The 15,794-nt window shown below is 35.2% G+C and overlaps 1 protein-coding gene across 1 annotated transcript in view; it reads left to right on the top strand.

Annotated features, from left to right (window-relative positions):
• Positions 1 to 15,794, top strand: part of REV3L (REV3 like, DNA directed polymerase zeta catalytic subunit) — a 182,957-nt gene that overhangs the window by 89,831 nt on the left and 77,332 nt on the right. The window contains exons 10-13 of the mRNA XM_080806922.1: positions 706 to 825; positions 3,911 to 4,148; positions 8,979 to 9,121; positions 10,208 to 14,366. Of these exons, the coding sequence (XP_080663048.1) occupies positions 706 to 825; positions 3,911 to 4,148; positions 8,979 to 9,121; positions 10,208 to 14,366 (4,660 nt within the window). The remainder of the gene's footprint in view (positions 1 to 705; positions 826 to 3,910; positions 4,149 to 8,978; positions 9,122 to 10,207; positions 14,367 to 15,794) is intronic.

Raw genomic sequence — 15,794 nt, forward strand, 5'->3', positions numbered from 1 at the left:
ATACCCACCACCAGGCTCACCCTCCCCCCGAAACCCTCAGTTTGTTTCTCAGAGTCCACAGTCTCTCATGGTTTGTCTCCCCCTCCGATTTACCCAACTCACTTCTTCTCTGAGGAAGAGGAAGTCTTTTTTTTTTTTTTTAAGTTTTTTTTTTTTTTTTTTTTTTTTTTTTTTTGACAGAGAGAGACACAGCGAGAGAGGGAACAGAAGCAGGGGGAGTGGGAGAGGGAGAAGCAGGCTTCCCACTGAGCAGGGAGCCCGATGCGGGGCTCCATCCCAGGACCATGGGATCATGACCTGAGCTGAAGGCAACCGCTTAACAACTGAGCCACCCACACACCCTGAGGGAGAGGAAGTCTTAAGCAGACTCCTCGCTGAGCACAAAGCCCAGTGTAGGTCTCCATCTTACCACCCTGAGATTATGATCTGAGCAGAAACCAAGAGTCAGAGGCATAACCAACTGCATCACCCAGGCACCCCTGGTTTTGGTTTTATTTTTTTCCTTTATAATTACTCCATGTGACTGGTTAAATATTCCTCTGGCTTTTACTAAGTTTTATAATGTTTTTACTTAACACATATCACAGTAACACTTCAAAATTTTATAAATAGGTTTGCATCATTATGGTTTCTAATTTACATAAATTCTAAATAATAAGATTTAATCTGTTGCTTTAATGTTTTTGTATTCTTTGTCATCTTAAGGTCGCACTACACACAAAATGGAGGAAGCTCTTATTAATGAAGAAGCAATTTTGAACCTCATTGAAAATAGTCAGACTTTTCAGCCTTTGACCCAAAGACTGAGTGAGTCACCAGTTTTCTGTAAGTAGCAATTCTACCATAAATTTCAGAACGTTAATCAATGGAAGTGTGTTATGTGAGGGGTATTTTCCTTTGGTTTGAAGAGGTTAATGCTGCATGTTCAGTAAATCGTTACTGTAAGTATAAAACGTAGCCTTGAATTAAATGAAGTAGCTTTGTTTTTTGTTCTCTACACAGCTTTTAAAAAAAAAAAAACCAATTGTGAAAGAAAATAATTCCTTTGCCTTTTTTTTTTTTTTTTTAACTTCACTTTGATTGGAGGAAAACCTTATTGCTTTAGGGGGAAAATGCTTTTTTTTTTTTTTTTAAGTTAGACTTTTCCAAATTGAGTACACTAAAATACCATAATTCTTTTCTTGGTGAGTATCAAATTTCCCTGGACAGTTCTTATTAAGACATTAATTTTTGTTTGGGTAGAATATGACTGTTACTTCTGCATCTCCCTAAATGCATTTTCATTAGCATCATAAGCCATTTGTCAGATTTCATTTCTTTAATATAGTCTGAATTACTGACATCTTTTACAGAAATTTATTTAAAATTTCATTGTAAAAAGTGAGAAGTCACTGAGTTTTATGCCTCTTGTTTTGGTTGATTTAGTGATTTTTTGTTTCTTTTTTTGTGAACTTTTTATTTTTTCATTCTTACTGTCTCATATGTGTTCCCAGCTTTCTACAGTGTCCTTTGTCAGTTATCTTCATTTTTATTTGACTAGAACACAAATTGACTAAGAACAATACCAAAATTATTGTACACAGTCATAGATCAAGAACATTTGAGACAGGAGTAGGAAACTTTTTTCCTTTATAAATGAATGGTATATGCAGAAGGAAATAACCCAGAGGAAAAAATAAGCAGCTGAAAGAGAGGAACATAGAGAAAATGAAGGAATTGAAGAAGAGACTGAGAGAGACATATCCTTATTTCAACGTAATGAAATAGGCAAATAGACATGAATGAAACAGGCAAATAGAATATCATCAGTAGATAAATTCCACCTTGTCTAAGGTTGCAAAAATGCAGTCTCAATGCTAGTCAAAGATCTGAAAGTCAGATATCTATAATTCATTCACTAATACCGCTCTTTTTAAAAGAATGAGACAGGAAAAATGAACTGCAGTACTAGGTTTAAGAAAAGATTTTTGGGGGCCCCTGGGTGGCTCAGTCCACTAAGCATCTGCCTTCGGCTCAGGTCATGATCCCAAGTTCCTGGAATGGAGCCCCACTACCCTGCTGAGCAGGGAGCCTGCTTCTCCTTCTCCCTCTCCCTCTGCCTGTCGCTTTCCCATCTTGTATTCACTCTATCAAATAAATAAATAAAATCTTTTTTAAAAGAAAGAGATTTTTGCCAAAATGGCAACAAACCTCTATCTTCGTGGTCTTTTTTTTAAAAAGATTTATTTATTATTATTGATTTAAGATTTATTTATTATCTGTAAGAGAGAGCATGCTTGGGAGGGAAGGGGCAGAAGGAAAGGAAGAGAGAGAATCTCAAGCAGATTCCCTGCTGAGTACAGAGCCTGATGTGGAGCTCAATCTCATGACCCTGAAATCATGACGTGAGCAAAAACCAAGTGTCAGATGTTTAACCGACTGAGCCACCTAGGCGCACCCCCCTTTTTTTAATAAAACCTTTTATTGATGTATTTCACATACCAGAAAATTTCCCTTCTAATGTATATAGTTCAATGATTTTTTTTAAAGACTTTTGTTTATTTGAGAGAGAGTGAGTACAAATGAGAGGCAGACTCCCCACTGAACAGGGAACCCAACATGGGGCTCGATCCTAGGACCCTGAAATCGTGACCTTAGCCAAAGGCAGATGCTTAACCAACTGAGCCACCCAGGTGCCCCAAGTTCAGTGATTTTTATCATGTTCACAGTTATGTAACCATTACCACTATCTGATTCCAGGACATTTTTTCACCCTAAAAAGCAACTCCATAACCATTAGCAGTCACTCCTCATTCTTCTCTCCTCTCAGCTCTTGGCAACCACTAATCTATTCTCTTTTTTACTGCATTTACCTATTTGGGTCATTTCATATAAATGGAATCATATAACCTTTTGTTTGTGGCTTCTTTCACTTAGCATAGTGTTTTCAAGGTTCATTCAAATTGTAGCATGTATCAGTATTTCATACCTTTCACTACTGAATAATACTCCCTCATATGGGTATACCATATAGTTCATTTATCCATTCTTCACATGATAGATACGTGAGTTGCCACCTTTTTGGCAATTACAAATGATACTGCTGTGATTATTTATGTATAGGTTTTGTGTGGACATATATTTTTAGTTATCTTGGTTATATACCAGAAGTAGAATTGCTGTATCATATGGTAACTATTTTTAACATTTCAGCAAACCATCAAACTTTTTTCCGAAGCTGCTGTACCATTTTACAGTCTGACCAGCAATGTAGGACTTCTTTCTTTGACTTCCTTGCCAATACTTACTACTTGTCTTGATTTGGCAAGCATAGTGCATATGAAGTGGCATCTCATTATAGTCTTGAAGAAGAAAAAAAAAACCTTGAAGGTTTTTTAAGTAATGTCATTGACTACTTTAAAGCTCTCTTGTGTTTTTCAACCACATGTTTCATTTAACTAATCCTGTGCACTAAATAAAATTTTAAGTGAGAATAAGGTATTCACATGTATTGTTTTGAAGGCACCTCTTCTTTAGCATTAATTCACATTTTTATTACGTATTTTGATTTTGTTTTAAACCCTGGTCACCCTATTTGATTTAGTTTTCCTCAAGCTTAATTATGCAGTAAGAGCTTGGACAGCTTTTTAAAATGCATCTTCCTGGGCCCTAACTCAGAAGTTCTGATTCAAGAGATAGAAGATGGGTTCTGGGGAATCTTCTTTTTAATGAGGATACAAAATCATTCCAGTGCAAAGAGTCCAAAGATCATCACGCTTTGATAAAACAGTTACATCGACACAGAATTCTTTGCATCAGCTGTATTTTTTCAGTATGTGCCAGCATCTGTGATTTTATTGAATGTAATTGACCTTAGTTGTTCAGTTATTTAGAAAAGTTATTTGTTAGTGATGCTTCACTTGTTTTATAGTGGACAGTAGTCCTGATGAGGCTCTGGTACATCTTCTTGCTGGTTTGGAAAATGATGGATATCAGGGGGGAAGAAATAGGATACCATCACCATGTCATTTCTTTGGAAACACTAAAAATCCCCAAAATAGTGATGATGAAGAAAACGAACCACAGATTGAAAAAGAAGAAATGGAACTTAGTTTGGTGATGTCTCAGAGATGGGACAGCAATATTGAAGAACCTTGTGCCAAAAAGAGGTAACTTTTTAGTTCTTTCAGTTACTTTAATAATTTCCTGTTATTGTTATCACTGTTCTCGCATTAGAAATTATTTTTTACTGTTCATAATATAAATACTTTATAAACTAGTCTTTTTTAAATCCCTTTAAAGTAGTGCTTTGTTTTTCATGTGGCATAAACTTCATATTCTAAGCAAAATAAAGTTTTGCTACATTCAAAAAGATTAAACCTAGGTGTTTTTTTCCAGTTTTATTAAAAGATATAACCTAGGTGGGTTTTTTTTTTTCAAGTTTTACTGAGATGTAATTGACCTATATCACTGTATGAGTTTCAGTTGTACAGCATAAATGTTTGACTTTACACATATTATGAAATGATTACCACAAGTAAGTTTAGTTAACATTCTTCATCGCATATAGATATAATAAAAAGAGATGGGGGGAAAAAAGCTGCTCCGTGTAATGAGAACTCTCAGGATTCTTTCTAACAACTTTCCTCTTTAATCCTACAGGAGTGGTAACTATAGTCGCCAGGTTGTACATTACATCCCTAGTAATTATCTTACAACTGTAAGTTTGTATCTTTTGACCACCTTCCTCCAGTTCCTTCTACCCCCATAAACTTAACTTTTAGAAATTATATGTAGTATTAATATGTGTTGATAGTAAGTGGGAAGTAGAAGTGCCTCTATCCCTGAACTTGAGGAAAAAGAACGCCCTCTGAGAGTTATATGGGTTACAGCAACAGTTACAGAGTCAGCTTGAAGACAAAAAATAGCCTTTAGATCTGATTAGACTGAAGGAGTTAAATATTAAAAGTAAGTAAATAAGAGTCTCAGAAACAGGTACTGGTATTCTTCATTTCTCAAATTAAATTAATAAGATGGCAGTGTGGTTTTCCAAATTAAGTTTCTTGTGAAACTGATTGATTTGACTTATATATGTTCTGTATGTGGAAAAAGATTGGGCCTCTGAGCCTGAAACACTGAATATGCCTCTTCTTCAAACATAAGTAGATAATACCAGAACTTCTGAACTCTTTGTTAGAAATGTTCTCTTGTTACCTGTGTATATAACCTTCTTCTGTATTTTCACAGTATGCTTCCTCAAAGAATTCCATTTTCATTCTATGGGTGGAGAATCCAAACCTACAAAATATTATTTCATACTTTCCTAGCTTCATGTACTCAGTTACCTTTCCTGGGACAGTGATAAGTCATTCAAAGACTCAGAGCTTGACCTTTGAAGAACTAATGCTACCTGGTCCAGACAGAATCAGTATTTGATTTCCTGATAGATTTGACTCTTAACAATGTCATAAAATGTCTTTTGTCAATATTTCCTAACTATTAAAAAAATAAAGTGAAGTGAAAGGCTTAAAAATTTTTGTAGATCTCTGTAAGTTGTTTTTTCAATTTTTTAATATAAACTTGATCAATCTTTCCATGGAATAGCCTATTGGGAAATGCCTCAACCACGTCAGCCTATAAATGGCTTTGTTCTTGTTTCTCTGTTATTTCTGTAATAATAAATTCTCCCCAACTTCTGGAAGTTTGCAACTTCAGTGTTGTATTTGACTTGCCCTCTTTTGCCATTCTGTCCTTCCACCCTTCTCCTTCCCAAGGTTAATATCCTAGTTTGGTCCTTCATTATCATTTATCTGGAACACTACGATTCACTTTTTAACTGGTCTTTTCCTTGCCTCTAAGTCCTCTTTTATAATAGGGGTAATAATTATGATTATTAAGTAAACATGGGCACCAGAAAGGGAAGAAGGGAAGCAGAGAATATCAGGAATCTTCATGAGTTCAAGTCATGCTCTACTGTCTTTATATCCTTTTAAAATATGGTTATTTAGGGGAATGTTATAATCATACTGAGTCTTATAAGTCTTACATAGTATCCTTGTAGATAAGGAGAAAACATGGCAGTAGTGACCAATTAAGTGGGTTCACAAGAACGTACATGACTTTGCACTTAAAAACAACATAAATGCTTAAATGCCAAGTATCATGCTAGATTGGATTGAGATTGTCACAAATATTAGAGATTGGTAATTCACTGGGTGACAGAATATACTCCAAAAATATCTCAGAACTGAATAGGTGATGCCTAATATAGAGTCATGTGTTTAGGTTCAGTCAGTCAGCTTTATAAATACAGACTAGGTAGACCATCTCTCTGGGCTTAACCATCTATTCTGGGTTTAATTTCTGTTGGAAAGCCATGATTTTACTTTATTAAGAGCATAATAAGTCTGTAGTGTTGTATGGTTGCCAAAATAATGAATTTAATTATTAGCTACCAGCTGTACCTAGGGTAACATTTATTATTCTAACAGATTTTAGATTTTATTAATAAAATAATTATAGTATTTACTTGATGTATTTAAGTCTTGCTGTAATAAATTAGATCGCTTCTTTCATATGTTAGCAATGTGTTGACTATCTGATATTTTTATTTGATATTATGGCATTTCACTTTTTCTTATTTCCATTTCTTTTTCTCTTTCTTGATTGTTTTATTTTGGTATTATTTCTTTGATTTTACCTTCAGTGTCTCATTAGCATTTTTCTACAGTTTCTTAGATGATATTTTATATAGCTATTTATACTTTTGAACCTGTATTAAGTAGATACACATTCAAATATATAAAATTCTTAGAGTCACTATCTACTTGTTAACAGTAGTGTCAGCCTATTTAAAATCACAGGCATGTTTTGTCCCACAATTAATGGATGCTTATATGTTCATTAACTGGATCAGTCCTGTGAAAACCATGCCCAAGTCAACCATGGGAAAACAAACTGAAACATTTCATAAATGTACTTTAGAAAGTACATAAATGTACTTTCAATCTCTTTAGAAAGAGATTGAAAAATAGAAGTATAGTGTCTAGAAAAGGAGTTCTTCAATTGTATTCGGATGTTATATTTTGCTCTGAGTACCATATTTTAAGAATCCTGAGAAAGGACAGGAAAGGGAAAGAAGAGAAAGAAAAGGAAGGATCTGTGAACACTGTCACTTTTATTTATTTATTTTTATTTTTTCTAATTTTATGTTCAGTTAATTAAACATATAATATATTATTGGTTTCCAAGGTAGAGGTCAGTGATTTATCAGTCTTATATAATACCCAGTGCTCATTACATCACATGCCCTCCTTAATGTGCATCACTCCGTTACCCTATCTCCCCATCCCACCTCCCCTCCAGCAACCCTCAGTTTCCAATGATTAAGAAAGAGTCTCTTATGGTTTGTCTCCCTCTCTGATTTCATTTTATTTTTTCCTCTCTTCCCCTATGATCCTCTATTTTGTTTTCTTCTTCCACATATGAATGAGATCATACGGTAATTGTCTTTCTCTGATTGACTTATTTTGCTTAGCATAATACCCTCTAGTTCCATCCATGTCTTTGCAAATGGCCAGATTTCATCTTTTTTGATGGCTTAGTAGTATTCCTTTTTCTTAGTATTCTTAGTAGTATTCTTTTTTTCCATTCATCTGTCAGTGGACATCTGGACTCTTCCCATAGTTTGGCTGTTGTGGGCATGGCTGCTATAAACATTGGGGTGCATGTGCCCCTTTGGATCACTACACTTGTATCTTTGGGGTAAATCCCTAGGAGTGCAATTACTGGGTCATAGGGTAGCACCATGTTCAACTTTTGAAGGAATTTCCATACTGTTTTCCAGAGTGGCTGCACCAGCTTGCATTCCCAACATGTCACTTTTAAAGAACAGTAGAAAGGATAGATAATGTTTGGTCTAATTAGGAATTACGGGATAAATTATAAATGCCTTCAAATGTTTTAAAGTTATCATATGGAAAATAGCAACAATAGGCCACATATAACAACACAGGACAAAAGCAGAAATAATGAATGGAATTTGGAAATACTGTGTAACAGAGGGGAAAAAATCCTAACAATTAATAATGGAAAAGATTAACTCGTGGACAGCAAGCAAGCCCGTTATACTGAGAATGTAAGAGTGCAGATTTTGTCATCTGTTAAAAATAAGGTTTTTGCATTCAGTAGATAATTGGACTAGATGACCTCTAATAATTCTTTCAGCTCTTAAGACAGTGGTTTTAGGACAAATTTTGATTTGGTAAAGGATTAATGGAGAAACTGTTATATGTATAATTAAGGGACACTTTCAAATATTTGAGACCAGAGAAAGAAAAGCTTAGGTATGGATAGAAAGGGAAGTATCAAGCTAGGACTTAGTGAAAAAATTTAAATCGATAAGAGATGAACCCTGAAGAGATCATCTATCTGGACTTCACCGTCCATCTGAATTCTTTAGTAACCTGCCTTAGAGCCGCTGCTCGGATTGACTCAACACCTCTACTACTTCCTAGCCCCTCTGACCCCTGTTTTCTCTTCCAGCCTGACCGGAGTACCCCCTTGCTTGCTTTTGTGTTTGTTTTTTCCAGTTCACAGTATAGAGATTGTATATTTGTGGAGACTTCTTTAAATATGCCGGGATGCTACCTTTTTAGAAGTTATTGGGTTCTCAGCCAAGCTGTTATCTATATCTAATAATAGGATGAGGGGGAGAATATAAGGAAGAACATGATTAGGTATGGTAGTCCAGGATATTGTGGAGCTTTGGATAAAGGAATGATGGTGTCTTCTAGCTCACATGAAAAGGATTTTAAGTTTATCTGCAATAACTTTTTATAGAACATAATACTAAAGCAAGATAAATCTGCTTTTCTTTTTGAGGTTCTAATTTTCAGATCTTTTCAATTTTACTATTACAACATCAGATTAAGCAAATATTTTTAATCTGACATGCTTTTTCTATGATCATACTCATAATGAATCTTAATATTCTCTAGATCACTGTGTAGAAATACCCATAGAAGCTCAACTGAAGAGGATGATTCATCTTCAGAAGAAGAAATGGAATGGAGTAATAACAGTTTGCTTCTAGCCAATCTTTCTATACCTCAGTTAGATGGAACTGCAGATGAAAATAGTGGTAAGTTATCTAATACTAAGAGCATTTTATGATTTAGCAGCTGAGAATATATTTGCTTTTAAAACTATAATCACACATACAAAATCAGCTAAGTGTGAAGCTTTGACAATACTATCTATTATGTTTTGTCCTTCTCCAAGATTTTTTCTTTTGCAAGAATGTGGATATATGATTATTTCTTATTTCTGAGAGGATAATATTTGTAAATCACTGATTTAAAACTTCATAGACTTTAATCAGTTTATCATGTTAACATTTAAGTAGCATAAACTGTAAGAAATATATTCAAATGTTAACTGGAATTTAAATAAAAACTTGAGAAAAAGTACTCTCAGCTTATTTGAAGTGATAATATAAAGAAGCATACTGTTTTATGAAAAATTTTCAAGGTGACAGTATTTTTCCCTATTCACCACAAAGGCACTGAATATTAATATAAAATTTCTTTTTTTCTTTTTTTACTTTTTACTTTTTTTTTTTTTTTTTTTTTTTGAGAGAGAGAAAGAGAGACAACATGCTCTGTGTAGAGCCCTTGCAGAGCTTGATCCCAGGAACCTTAGCTCATGACCTGAGCCAGAATCGAGAGTCAGCTGCTCAACCAACTGAATCACCCTGGGGCCCCTAATATAACTTATTTCTGACCAAAAGAAATATGTTTAAAATAATGAATAATAATCAAGTATAACTAACTCTTGATTATTTAGATTGAGTTATTATCTTAATGAGAGGAATGACATTTTGTTAAGATAACCATTTTAAGCATGGAAACGTAATTTCATATAACTTCTTTCGTGGTGATAGTATGGAGAAATATTTTAAAAATTAAAAGCGGGACGCCTGGGTGGCTCAGTTGGTTAAGCAGCTGCCTTCGGCTTGGGTCATGATCTCAGCGTCCTGGGATCGAGTCCCACATCGGGCTCCTTGCTCGGCGGGGAGCCTGCTTCTCCCTCTGCCTCTGCCTACCACTCTGTCTGCCTGTGCTCGCTCGCTCTCTCTCTCTAACAAATAAATAAATTAAATAAATAAATAAATAAATAAAAATTAAAAGCATGAAGGTGAAATAAATTCTTTTTTCCCCAATTTCAGACAATCCATTGAACAATGAAAATTCCAGGACCCACTCTTCAGTGATTGCAACAAGCAAGCTATCAGTAAAACCTTCCATCTTCCACAAAGATGCTGCTACTTTAGAACCCCCATCTTCTGCTAAGATTACCTTTCAGTGTAAACACACAAGTGCCCTTTCTTCCCATGTTTTGAATAAGGAAGATTTAATTGAAGAACTTCCACAGCCAAACAACATAGAAAAATGTCTAGATCATTCAGTTGCTTCTTTTACAAATGAAAGTACTTACTCCATGAAATACCCTGGATCTTTGAGCAATTCTGTCCATTCAGAAAACTCTCATAAAGAAAGTAAGAAAGATATCCTCCCAGTATCTTCCTGTGAAAGTAGTATTTTTGATTATGAAGAGGATATTCCATCTGTTACAAGACAAGCACCAAGTAGAAAGTATACAAATATTAGAAAAATTGATAAGGATGCCCCTTTTATACACATGAACCGTCATAGTAGTGAAAGTACATTGGGCAAAAATTCTTTCAACTTTTCTGAGCTAAGTCATTCAAAAAGTAAGTTATCCTCTGAAGGAAATGAAAAAGGAAATAGCACAGCTCTGAATAGTTTATTCCCTTCATCATTAACTGAAAATTGTGACTTGCTCTCATGCTCAGGAGAGAATAGAACTATGGTACATTCTCTTGATAGCATTGCTGATGAAAGTGGGCTAAATAAACTTAAAATTAGATATGAAGAGTTTCAAGAACATAAAACAGAAAAGCCAAGCCTCAGCCAGCAAGCAGCACATTATATGTTTTTTCCCAGTGTTGTTCTTTCTAACTGTCTCAGTAGACCACAGAAACTCTCTCCTGTCACATACAAACTACAACCCAGCAGTAAACAGTCCCGGTTAAAAATGAATAAAAAGAAGTTTATAGGTCATCAGGAGACTTCTACCAAAACTAGTGAGACTGTATCCACAAAAGATAATTGTATACAAAATAATCCTTGTAATTCTGAGAAGGATAACGTATTGGCCAGTGATCTAATTAAAGTCACCCGTGGAGCTTTTGAAAATAAAACACCTGCAGACAGTTTTATAGACTGTCACTTTGGAGATGGAACCTTAGAAACTGAACAGTCCTTTGGATTGTATGGAAATAAATATACACTTAGAGCCAAACGCAAGGTGAATTATGAGACTGAAGATAGTGAGTCAAGTTTTGTAACACACAACTCAAAAATTAGCCTACCTCATCCCATGGAAATTGGTGAAAGTTTAGATGGAACTCTCAAAGCTCGAAAACGAAGAAAAATGTCTAAAAAGCTACCCCCTGTCATCATAAAGTATATTATTATTAATAGATTTAGAGGGAGAAAAAATATGCTTGTGAAGCTAGGAAAAATAGACTCTAAAGAAAAACAAGTTATATTGACAGAGGAAAAAATGGAACTATATAAAAAGCTTGCACCTTTGAAGGATTTTTGGCCAAAAGTTCCTGACTCTCCTGCAACCAAATATCCCATTTATCCACTAACACCAAAGAAAAGTCACAGAAGAAAATCAAAACATAAGTCTGCTAAGAAAAAAACTGGTAAGCAACAAAGGACAAATAGTGAAAATATTAAAAGAACTTTGTCTTTCAGGCGAAAACGGTCACATGCCATCCTGTCGCCTCCCTTGCCATCTTATAATGCTGAAACCGAAGACTGTGACTTGAATTATAGTGATGTTATGTCTAAACTAGGTTTTCTTTCTGAGAGAAGCACAAGTCCCATAAATTCTTCTCCCCCTCGCTGCTGGTCTCCCACAGATCCAAGAGCTGAAGAAATGATGGCTGCTGCAGATAAAGAAACAATGCTTTTTAAGGGTCCTAATGCATGTAATAACAAGACTGTTAATTCTCGTATGGAAAAAAATAGTCGAGCAAGAACGCAGGTTAAGAAATCAAAAACTAAGCTTGTTAATCCCTCTGTAGTTACTAAGAAAAGGAATAAACGGAATCAGACAAATAAAGTAGGAGATGATGGAAAAAAGAAACAGAGAGCAAAACAGAAACAAAAAACAAATGAGAAAGCTATGTCAAGAAAACATATAACAATTAAAGATGAAAAAATAAAATCTCAGTCTGGTGCTGAAGTTAAGTTTGTGCTGAAACATCAGAATGTGTCTGAGACCTCAAATACTTCTGGAGGCTCTCAATTACTTTTTAAACAGAAAGATGTGTCACTAATGGGCTCTGCTATAGATCATCCCCTTTCTGCTCCCCTGCCCACTGGAATTCATGCACAACAGAATTTATCTGGCTGCTTTTCTTCTTTTTTAGAAAGCAAGAAGCCTGTAGATTTGCAAACATTCCCCAGCTCACGAGATGATTTGCATTCATCAGTTGTTTGTAGTTCTTTGGGACCTGGAATCTCAAAAATTAATGTTCAGAGGTCTCATAATCAAAATGCTATGTTTACTCTAAAAGAATCAACTTTAATTCAAAAAAATATATTTGATCTTTCCAACCATTTGTCTCAGGTAGCCCAGAATACACAGATATCTTCGGGTATAATGTCTCCAAAGACAGAAGAGAATGCAAATACACAAAAAAGTTATTTGTCATCTATCGGAAAGTTAAATGAATATCGTAATTCTTTAGAATCAAAGCCAGACCAGGCATATGCCCCTAATTTTTTGCATTGCAAAGACAGTCAGCAGCAGATTGTGTGCATGGCAGAACAGTCAAAGCACAGTGAAACTTGTTCTCCAGGAAATGCAGCTTTAGAGGAAAGCCAAACGCCTAATAATTGCTTTGTAACTTCCTTGAGAAGTCCAATCAAACAAATAGCATGGGAGCAAAAACAAAGGGGCTTTATTTTAGATATGTCAAATTTTAAACCTGAAAAGGTAAAACAGAGGTCGTTGTCAGAAGCAATTTCACAAACCAAAGCACTTTCTCAGTGTAAAAGTCGAAATGTGTCAACACCTCCAGCATTTGGTGAAGGCCAGTCTGGATTGGCAGTTCTAAAAGAATTGTTACAGAAAAGACAGCAGAAAGCACAAAATGCAAATATTATGCAAGACCCATTACCTAATAAACATCAACCAAACAAAAATATTTCTGGTTCCCTTGAGCAAAACAAAACAATTAAACGAACACGATCAGTAACGGCTTCAAGAAAACCTCGAACTCCCAGAACTACAAAACCTAAAGAAAAAGTTCCCAAACTTCTTAAAGTAGACTCTCTAAATTTACAAAACTCTGGCCAGTTGGATAACTCTCTATCAGATGACAGTCCCATCTTTTTTTCAGATCCAGGTTTTGAGAGCTGTTACTCACTTGAAGATAGCTTGTCTCCTGAACATAATTATAATTTTGATATTAATACAATAGGTCAAACTGGATTTTGTAGCTTTTATTCTGGAAGTCAGTTTGTCCCAGCTGATCAGAATTTGCCTCAGAAATTCTTAAGTGATGCAGTTCAGGATCTTTTCCCAGGACAAACCATAGAAAAAAATGAGTTTTTAAGTCATGATAACCAGAAGTGTGATGAAGACAAACATCATGCCTCAGACTCAACCTCGTGGATTAGATCTAGCACTCTAAGTCCTGAACTATTTGAGAAATCATCAGTTGATAACAATGAGAATCATCGCCACAACCAGTGGAAAAGTACCTTCCATCCTCTAACAACTCGCTCTAATTCAATAATGGATTCTTTCTGTGTCCAGCAGGCAGAGGACTGTCTAAATGAAAAATCCAGATTGAATAGGAGTTCAGTAAGCAAAGAAGTGTTTCTTAGCCTCTCACAGCCAGGCACTTCAGACTGGATTCAAGGTCATACCAGAAAAGAGATGCAGCAGTCTCTTGACTCAGTCAATACCTCTTTTACTACAATACTATCCTCCCCTGATGGTGAACTTCTGGATGCAGCCTCTGAAGATTTAGAATTGTATGTTTCAAGAAACAATGATATATTGACACCAACTCCCGATAGTTCACCAAGGTCTACCAGCTCTCCCTCACAATCTAAAAACGGCAGTTTCACCCCTCGAACTGCTCACATTCTGAAACCACTTATGTCCCCACCAAGTAGGGAAGAAATTATGGCAACTTTGTTGGATCATGACCTTTCAGAAACTATTTACCAGGAACCATTTTGCAGTAATCCTTCTGATGTACCAGAAAAGCCCAGGTAATCAGAATTATTTTTTCTCCTTGAGTCACTCTGAGTACTTATAATGAATATAACATTGGTACCTGACTGCTAGTGTTCTGGCTGTAATACACTGTATTTATAAGTAAATCGTTGTAAAAGTGGTTCATAATTAGGACTTCTAAGAAAATTCACAAACTAGCTGGATGGTTGCACCTTGAGAACTTTAAGCTGAGAAGTGTTGGTCTTCAGTCTTACTGTTAACACTGTGTCAACATCAAGGATTAGAGATGCAGAGGCTCACCGTGACATGATGCCAGATTAAGAAGGATGTGATAATACTTAAGCACATTTATCATTTTAAAAATGGTGTTTATTTCTAAAATTGTAAATTTTTACAATTTTTGAAAAAACTTTATTTATTAAACATGTTTGGAAATGAGTATACATGTTTTAAGTACTTTATGGTATATCGCTAAATGAAGATTATTTTAACTTGTTTGTATTATATCATTTTCTTTTCGTGTTGCCAACATCTTCAGTCATATTGTTACTACTATTAGTTTGTCCAGTTATTAGGGATACGAGATGGACTTGACTTCTCCTTATCTCTCGTTTTTTAAAAGAAGACTAATTGAACATAATAATAAAAAAAATAACCATACAAACAGACTATTTGAAAAGAAAATAATCTCATAGTTCTCTGTGGTAAATAAGAGAAAATGTTAGCTAACCCTCTGAAATTTCTCCCTCAATAATGAACTTGAATTTCTTCAGGTTGTTGGAAACAAAATCGTTGCAAAGGAATTGGTAATGTGGGTCAGACTAGTACAAAGATTTGTGAATAGAGAGAATTTGAATCCATGTAAGAGGCTCTTACTCAAAATAGGAATAGCCAAACTAAAGTCCATAGAAAATAAATATATTGTACCCAGATGCTGTGCCAAAATGAATCCTACAATATTAATTTGGTGCCATGATAAAGAATAATTTTAAAATAAAACACCAGTAATATGTAACCCAGTAACATTTAAAAAAAAAAAAACCTTTTCAGAGAGGCAGTAGACAGATGCATACACACACACATATACACATAGCCAATAGCAAGACACAAAGGCATCAGTATTGGTTTATTTATAAGCCAGTAGTTAAGTAGGTATTCTGTACCTCTTGCATCACCAAGGTAGAATATAACTGATAGGAACTAAGTTGGGAACATAACTTAACCCAGGCCATTTAAGTGATGATTTTGTTCCAGCCCTCCCACCCGCCGTGTCTTATCCCATTAACCTAACCAGTTGCAAGAAGAGGCAGTTCATTTCGTTCATCCAGTCAGAAGCAGAGGAGGCCAGCTAATACTTCTGCAGCTGACTTAGCTTAGTCTAAAAGATAGAAGAGAGATGAAGAGTCAACTAAGGCAAGAAGCCACACCACGTGTGTGCAGTAACCTTCAGCAGCACCGTGTTC

Source organism: Martes martes (genome assembly GCF_963455335.1).
Source record: "Martes martes genome assembly, chromosome: 6".
Taxonomy (NCBI): Eukaryota; Metazoa; Chordata; class Mammalia; order Carnivora; family Mustelidae; genus Martes; species Martes martes.